We start from the raw sequence: 8,500 nt of genomic DNA, 5'->3' as shown, positions 1-8,500 counted from the left end.
ATGCTATTCCTAGTGGAAATTTGTGGGAAATACAATCTTAATAACCCATCAACAAGCTTTGTCAAAAGTAGTGTGATACCTGGGCACAACTGTTGTGGCAACTGCTGATTTCCTTTTCGGGTAGGGACTCTTCCAAGGGATGGTGTCAAGAACTGCTCTCTGGTGCACCCAGAATTTTGTTGAACTGCTAGGACACTGAATTTGTCATGCTGAAACCCAAGATCTCCACATCAAACATGAGGAATTGGCAACTGTAGGTGTGAGGAGAGTTTGGACTGGAGCTTAAGCTCAGGGCCTATATTTTAGGTGCAGTATGAGTCTACATACAGTAAAATAATCCCCCTCCTACCCATCTAACCTTACAGCTCTTTCCTTAATGTAAGGCAGCCTCTTCAAACATGCAGCTTCACTGCCTGCAACACTTCTGCAGTGATGCAATGAGTATAAAAATTAAATGAAAAATGTGGATACTGAATGCGTATCTTGATTATAAAGAACAAGTTTTTAATGGGTACTATGATACCGTCATGTGAAAGGATTTACCTCTAACACCCTTTCTCCCTTTTAACCCAGTGCCATGTCTTGTTGTGACTGTGGAGCTCATGAGGATCTCTCCAGTTTTTCAGAAAGTGCGAGTTATTTCCTTGTAGCAACTCTGTCTTCCTTGTCCCTGTAGTGCTCAGTGGCTGAACTTCCTGGAGCTGGGAAGACTTCGGTTTAATGTCAGCCATCAACCACAGCACAGGCTGAGTGGAATGTAATGGCCTGTAAAATACAGGTCGTGGGTGATGACGTACAAGCCCTTTTTTAGCTTTGAACTCTGTAAACCCTGTGGCTGCTCGAGGCCTCGCTCCTCTCCCACTCCTGGGCTTGTCTTTGCAAAGCTGCAGAGAGAAGGGGGGCATAAACCAAAGCCAGCACCCTCGCCCCCTCAGAAAGGTTGTTTCACTGAAAATGGAACCGTTCGTGGTCCCTGTGCTTGGTTTGTCACTACAAATCACACCTTTGAGGGTCTCTCTTTGGCAGGCTGTCCCCAGGGGCCATGCACATGTGTGAGCCAGCTCCTGCGGGAGAAGCGAGTCGCAGAAAAGCCTTCTGCAGGGCAGAGGCTCCCCAGGGTCTGGTTCGGTGGCAACAGCCACTTCAGCTTTTAATTTTCAAATGAAGCCTGCCGCCTGAGCACACGCATGCCTGCCTGCACGGCGGCGCACGGTGGTTTCACACCGCCCAGCCACAAATTGCAGAGCATCCAGCCCCCGAGCCTGCCGGTGCAGGTAGCGCGGTGCGGGGAGAAGGGGCCAAAGCAGGTGCAGGGCAGAACTCCCGGGCTGGGCTGCCGAAGGGAAGGCGGAGGGGGGTGTCGTGACAGAAAAAGAGGAGAGGGACCACCCCTCCTTTTGCACTCGCACGCGGTTGCGTTTGCGGCGGCGTTTGCAACTTGCAGCAGCAGCAGCCGCAGCGCGGGGCAGGGGTCGCGCCGCCGCTAGGTGGCGCCGCAGCGCCCCGCCCCGCGCGCAGCCCGCGGGCGCGGTGCCGGGGGGGAGGGGCGGTGGCGAGGCGGAGCATGCGCAGTGGGCGCGCCTCGCCCCGGCCGCGCGCCTCCGCCTCCTGCCTGCGCTGCCGCTCCCCCTCCCCGTCACGGCGGCGGCGCCGCCGCCACCACAGCGAGCGGGAGGAGGAGGAGGAGGAGGAGGAAGGGCGAGAGGGAGGCAGGTCCGGCGGCCCTCTCGGGTACCCCCAGCGGCCAGGCGGGCGAGGGGAAAGATGGCGACGCTGGGAGGCGAGTCGCAGCCCTTCCCCGCCGCTGCTCTGGCGGCGGCGACGGCCGGGGTGGGCGGCGGCGGCGGCGGGTCCCTGGGCTTGCAGGCGCCGCTGAACCGCGGTCTGGAGCGGGCGCTGGAGGAAGCGGCGCACTCCGGGGGGCTCAACCTGAGCGGCAGGAAGCTGAAGGAGTTCCCGCGCAGCGCCGCCGCCCTCAGCCACGACCTTTCCGATACGGTGCGGGCAGGTGAGGCCAGGCGAGGAACCGGGGGCGCGGAGGGAGGGGGCGGCCGGCGCCGGTATCCGCCTGAGGAGGCGGGGAGGCGGAGAAGGTGGGTTTAATCGCTGGGGGACCCACCTCCCCGCCCCCTCGGGCATCCTAGTACCCCCCACCCTCCTGTGAGGAGGACAGACACCCCCTCCCCACCCTTCCACTCAACCTCCGTGACACAAGGCGTTCGCCCTCTCCTGGGCCCGTCCCCACACGGAAACCCAGCCCGCTCGCAGCCCTCCGCGCACCCTGTGCTGGCTTTATTCCCCCCCGCCTTGGTGCGTGAGGTAGGTGTTTGCTCCCGTATGGCTGGATCGCTGCGCGCTCCCCTCCATCCCCCCTCTGCGTGTGGCGAGGCAGAGCGGGCTCCCGCGGCTCGCCCAGGGAATGTGTGCGCGGGGCGGGGGGCGGGAGATTTTGCTCACACCTGTCGTCTTCTCCCTCTGGGGAATGTGCATCTCTGTGCCACCCTCCCCTGACCGCCGAGGTCTGAGGTGGCAGCCGGCCCACCTTTGAATAGTTGGGGGAGGAATGCACACGCAAGCCGGGGTGGATACTGCTCCTTCTGTCCTGCTGCTTGTAGGTGGACCCAGCTGGCACGGAGGGGGTGCAAGTCTGTGTGTAACCACATTAAGACACTCACGTGCCCCAGGAAATGTCACCTTCTTAAACGCTGTAGGTGGAAACTTGACTGTAGGAGCACTTTTGCTCTGCAACTACCCCAGGGAGCATGCTCCCTTCCACAAATGCCACTTGTTTGACACTGGGGTTGACATCCACCCTTGTATCCGTAGAGTCATGTAGCCGTAGTTCCAGTTCTATATGCAATGCTACCTCCCAAGGCAAATGTGGAGAGAAATCCCTGTCTTCACAGGTGCTCTACATATTTTACAGTGGGGGACACCATCGTTACATAAATCTGCAGGGGGGACAGGCCTGACAACTCTGCAGACAGGAGTGCTGAGGGGAAGTGTATCCAGTCTGTGTTTACTTTGCCTTCACGCGCTCCTTCCAACATGAAAAAAGGCACCCTGGTTTCTCACCTAAGGAGGCAGACCCCCACAAAGGGTCATACCTATTTTCCTGCCCCTATTTGTGCCAAGGGGTGGAACCTAATCCATTCTTTACATAGCATCACTAGGTTGAACAGTACAAACCCACACTAGAGTAATGTATTAGTGTATTCCTAAGATCTTTACCGTACTGCCTCCACATGCCCTTTTGTGTCCCCATTTGCCTGCTGAAGGCAGTTCTGTTGTAACAGCAAAGGAGCAGACAAGCAGTAACTCGTTCTTGTCCCACAAAACAGCAGGTGCTATAGCTGCACACAAACATGTGATAACATGAACCTAAATTCTCAGTTACTCCTGCACATGAGGGTATTTGCCTTCCTGTATGTGGATACGTATGTGCTGACAGCATATTTGTATCTATCCCAGCTATAAGGAACAGAGTAATGTCTCAGATGTGTAGTAGATGTTATATGAAATTGTTATATAGCTCTGTCACTTGTTTGCTGTTGCTGAATGGATTTCGCAGCAGTCTGTATGAATGCCTGTATCATATCAATAAAAGAGAAATATGAAGGAAACTTGATGAATGAAATTACCATGAATAGATAGCATGAATTGCTGTGCTAACCATTAATTGTCTCGGTAAGAGATATGAAAGATAACAGATAAGGCATGATAGTGGAACTGTATGTAGTTAGAAGAATGACTTTCAGCTTGTGTCTGCAAGCACACCATTCTGTCTTTCTTTTTTAAAGTTGTAGTCTAATGAAGACATGTTGTGCTGTGAGATAAGGAGTTTGAAAATCCAAAAAGTTAGCTTGTTTGACTTAATATTCATCCAAATGGCTTGAAAACAAAACTATATACTGGAAAAAGTCTTTGATTGACAGTGATTGCATGTTAGTATTTATATAACATGTATGTTCTGTAAAAGCATGAGACGTATGTATAAGCAGTACATACTTGTTACGTGCTTACTTATTTTAGTAAATTTTGTATTCAGAGGAGAACTCAGGAAAAAAGTGGTCTTTGCCTTCAGGAGTTAATGTCATTTTAGTGGAGTTTACACAGAAGACATGCAATATGAAGTTAAATGTAGAATGGGATTTTCATTCTCTTCTTGTTTGCTATGAACAGCAGTGTAGAGCAGTCCTTTTTTCATGCTCCCATTTTAGGAGAGCCATGTGTTAATCTATAGTTACTCTCTTTTTTTTTTTTTTTTTTTGTAACAATATGTTGTAACTGTTTAATGGGAATTGTTTGCCTTGTAAGTTAAGTCTGTGTTGATACATTTTCGAAAACTCTGTGTTGCTTTTCACTTGCTACATTACATAAGTAGAATTTATAAACAGAAGAGGCACTTGGCTTGAGACCAGGTTTCTGAAGCTCTTGGGGCAAACTCCTGATGGGAATTTTCTCTCTTGCTTCCTCTCCATAAATGTGCATAGTATAAACACAGTACACTCTTGTACTACTTGGACTATGTCCTTGCAATGAGTGACTTCTGCTTTTGGATTTGATGTGCTGACATGTCTCTAAAGCCCTGAAACTTTGGTGTTTGGGGTAGGAGTAGCCTTTCACTGTTGAAGCATTTTTTGCTAAAGAGGGCCAATGTCACTGAAAGATACAGATGGTCCTTGATGTAGAGAAGACTAGTCTGGGGGATTGAGTTTAGAGATCTCTGAGGAACAGGGGATTTCCACAAAACTGAAACCATATCTACATCTTGACAGCGTTTCAGCATTAGGTACTGACGGTATTTTTGGATTCAGAAAGTGATGGTCTACAGCTACTCCTGAATAAAATATTGTCAAGCTTGTTTTCTGGAAAAGTTCTGAGTGCTTTAAGTATGTCTGAGGAAGACAGATGTGTTAAACTTTAAATTCCCTGTTCATGCATTATTTTTTTTCTTGAAGTTAGAAGTCAGTTTTTATCTAGCAATTGATACGCTTATGAAAGGGATGCACTTGGTTGCCTTTAATAGCTGGGATTGATTTGACTTTTCCAGTTCTTACTGCAGTTACATTCCATAGTAACTATTGAGGCTTAACTATACTTGTCACTTTGTATTGTTGCAGCTTCTTGGTATGCTTTTTCTTCTCTGACTTTTCTTCGCGTTAGATACATCTTGCTTGTAGAGACATGGTAGGACATTTTTTCCTCAGTCTCTGAAAGTTTATCTCAGGAGCTGAGTGACCTGGTCAGATAAACTTCCAGGCAGTATCTTTGCACACAGAAGGGAGTTTGCATGGTGTGCAGTACTGTTGGAAGAAAATAAAACCTCTACATAAAGTATCTACATAAAGTTTAGTCAGATGCTTTAAACCACATCAGTGTGGAAGCATTGCAAAAACCATTTCAAAAATAATAAAGGCTATTCTTATCACTTTTATTACAGGCTGGGTTATGCAGAAGACAGTGACACAGTAATCATAGTTCTTAAGTAATAGTATGCAATTATATTCCTCAAAACCACTGGGAATGTGGGAAGCATGTTAGTTTATAAAAGAAGAAGAAAGAGCCCCAAAGCTGTTACCTAAATGTGTAACCATGGCTGCCCATGTCACTTCAACCTCTTTCTGTAGGGTTTGGCTGTATTTCTGAAGACGGATCCTCTGAACCTTTTCTGGTTAATACCCATTGCATCTATTTCTGTTGTGTGAGTTAGGCACACAAGAAAGGATTACTTGCTGCAGCTTGTGATGATGTGGAAGAGAAGGAACTATTTTTCTTTTAATCAGGTGTTAAATTGTTGGAAAAGAAATAGAAATTACAGTATTTGAATGCTAGTTTGGGCAGTATGAAATTCTGGAAATAATATGTATTTATTTTTTGTACTTTAAAATGCTCAATAGATATAAGATCTCCTACCTGCTGGTTTTCAAAATATTTATAAGTGGACTGTGCTTTCCAGACAGTGCTGTGCTGAAGACATCTTTGCCTGCCTGGCTATTTTTGAAATAGTTTGGACTGTATAACTATGGATTTGTTTTGAAGATGGTCAAAAAATCACAGTAGCACCTGAACAGCTATCTGAGAACCTGTAGAGTTTTAGTTTTTGGGGCACTTTAGCTTGAATTTTGTCATCTAAGTGCTTCCTGTGGGATCATGTAAAGGAAAAAAACCAACCAAATTTACAAGTTGTCGTTCGTCACAGTCAAGTCCAGGAATGCATTTGTTTGTACCCAACAGCTGGAAGTTCTTTCTATTTGTCTTTCTGAAATTTTTTTTCTGTTTTGGGGGTTGATACTGGTTCAGGTGAAATATGTTCCTTTCAGTCCTTTTTGCCAATAACAATAAAAGAAATATTCTCATTTCCTCGTTGTGGTTAGTTGTTTTTTTTTTTTTTTTTTTAAATAAACAACTGTTTATATTAGATCACCATAATTCATTCTCACTGATTTTCTCCAACTCCTTTATTAATGTAAGTTTTCCTTCACTTCTGGGAATTCTTATAAGCAGTAGATGTGCAGTTGGTTCCACTTAATACAAATGCAGATTGTACTGGGAAGGATGTCACAGATACAGACTAGTTTGTGCTATGGCAACATTTTCATGAACCAAAAATGACAATCAAATGGACTGTTCCTTAGAATTTTGTTGTTATTTGGTCACTAGGGAATAAAAGAGATTTGCTATGACCCTCTCCTTTCAAGATTTTTTTCTGATAATTACTGCTTTGAATAGGTTATAATTCATCATCTTGAATTCATATTTTGATTACATTGTGGGTTTTTTGAATGAAGCTTCTTGAGAACCTTTCATTTTGCTCATTTTGTCCAAACATATCAATGAAAATAACATCTTTAATTATAAATCTGAGAAAAGGAATAAAAATGTTTCTTCTTTATGTTCAGTAGTCAGGCCCTTCCTACAGCCTTCCTGTGTTTATTTGAAGATTTCTTCTCTTACTTATTCTGTCTCTTACTTAAGTAATATTTTAAGTGTATTAGGAGAGGGAGAGAGGAGGAGGTATGTTTGTTTATTCTCACAAATAAATTGAATATTACCCTGCAGCCAAAACTTGTAGGATGTGACTTTTTTTTTGAGATTACTATATACTGTGTCTTTATATAAAGGCTAAAAAAATGAAGATAAATCCATTTTGTATTCATTAGTATGTATCCAACTATATGTGCAGTTTCAGACTGTAACTTCATAATGTGGTCTGCCTGGACATCTCTGATTTAACATGTTCTAGTTTTTTGGGTTTTAGTGGTTTTTTTTCTTTATTTTCTCTGATAAGGAATGCTGTGTGAAAGAGCTTTATCAAGCTAAATTAATTATTTAGAAGCATAGATATGCTTGTAAGTGCAGAATACCCTTTAAAGCCCTTTGGTCCTTTTTTCTTTTTCTTCCCCAAGTCTTGAGTATGTCCTTGCTTGTGGATCTTATAAACAGCAAGGCTATTGACTCCTGTTCAAAAGAGCCTGTTAGTTCTTTTACTATATAGAGTCTAGCCAGTTGTGCTTTTGAAAGTTACCTCTTTTGTCTAATGTTTTATGCCCCCATAGCTGAAAAGCAGTCAGTTACTTTGCAGGTGCTGTCTGGCCCTTCTCAGCACAAAATAAAGCAGATTAGCTCAGAGTGCCTTTTGTTGCATGAAACAAATTAGGAGTACTCAATGGCCTGGTTACTGTTTCAGAATGTGGCTTGAGCAGATTAATGGCTTTTCTACCACTGACTCTGTGTGTGTGTTCATGTCCATGTCCCATCTCCTTCCCTAGTGTGGGTTGGTTGGTTTGTTTGTTTGTTTTGGCTAGCTTGCTTTGTTTGTAGAGAAGCTTCAAAACTAATGCAAGGGCTAAGAGGTAGGAGAGATGATAGCCTGGAAATCACATGATAGGAGGGAGAGTGAAACCTCTCTGTTTCAGCAGGAGTAAGCTCAGCTGTTTATTGAACTTTTACCCTTAAAGTTAACTTGTAATTTAGGGTAGCTGTTTAAAATGACAGCTCTGCCTAGAATTGCCAAAACCATGTTTGGCCATGCTGTGCATGTAAATGGATGAAAACTGATTGCTTTTTAGAAATCTTGTCACTTTGTGTGCTCTTGACGCATCTGCCTTGGAAAAGACTGAATCAGAGCTTCAAAAGTGCTGTTACAGTAGTAAAGGTCCTACAGGTTCCTTTTCAAATGCTTCTAGACAAGCAACTTTGTTTTTGAAGATCCGCTCACATGTGATTGCAGGCCTTGTGAGAGGTAGAAGCCAAATACCCTTACGTGGTTTGAGAGCCTCCTGTTCTTCCTTTCCTCACTATGTATCTTTTGTGTCCTTGGCACAACAGACATCTTGGTTTAGAGACCTGTAAAACAGGAGAGACAGTGTGAATTTAATACAGTTACTGTATGTAGAGTTTTGAAAACACTAAATACTTCTGTGAGGGGAAAAGACCAGGGTAGAATTGGCTTTGACAAAGCAGAATGAATATTTGCCCAGTAGAATTGTGACTTAGA

At 45.0% G+C, this 8,500-nt stretch overlaps 1 protein-coding gene across 9 annotated transcripts in view; it reads left to right on the top strand.

Annotated features, from left to right (window-relative positions):
• The first annotated feature begins 1,590 nt into the window (after positions 1 to 1,590).
• LRCH1 (leucine rich repeats and calponin homology domain containing 1) overlaps positions 1,591 to 8,500 on the top strand; it is a 133,343-nt gene continuing 126,433 nt past the window's right edge. For all 9 annotated transcript variants that reach the window (XR_005826379.1, XR_005826377.1, XR_005826376.1 and 6 more), the window contains exon 1: positions 1,591 to 2,008. Coding sequence is in view for 3 of the 9 variants with exons in the window: in XM_040583910.1 (XP_040439844.1) it covers positions 1,765 to 2,008 (244 nt within the window). In the remaining 6 variants the exon portion in view is untranslated. The remainder of the gene's footprint in view (positions 2,009 to 8,500) is intronic.

This window comes from Falco naumanni, chromosome 2, assembly GCF_017639655.2.
Source record: "Falco naumanni isolate bFalNau1 chromosome 2, bFalNau1.pat, whole genome shotgun sequence".
In the NCBI taxonomy this organism is placed as follows: Eukaryota; Metazoa; Chordata; class Aves; order Falconiformes; family Falconidae; genus Falco; species Falco naumanni.
This window is presented reverse-complemented; position numbering and strand designations above follow the sequence as displayed.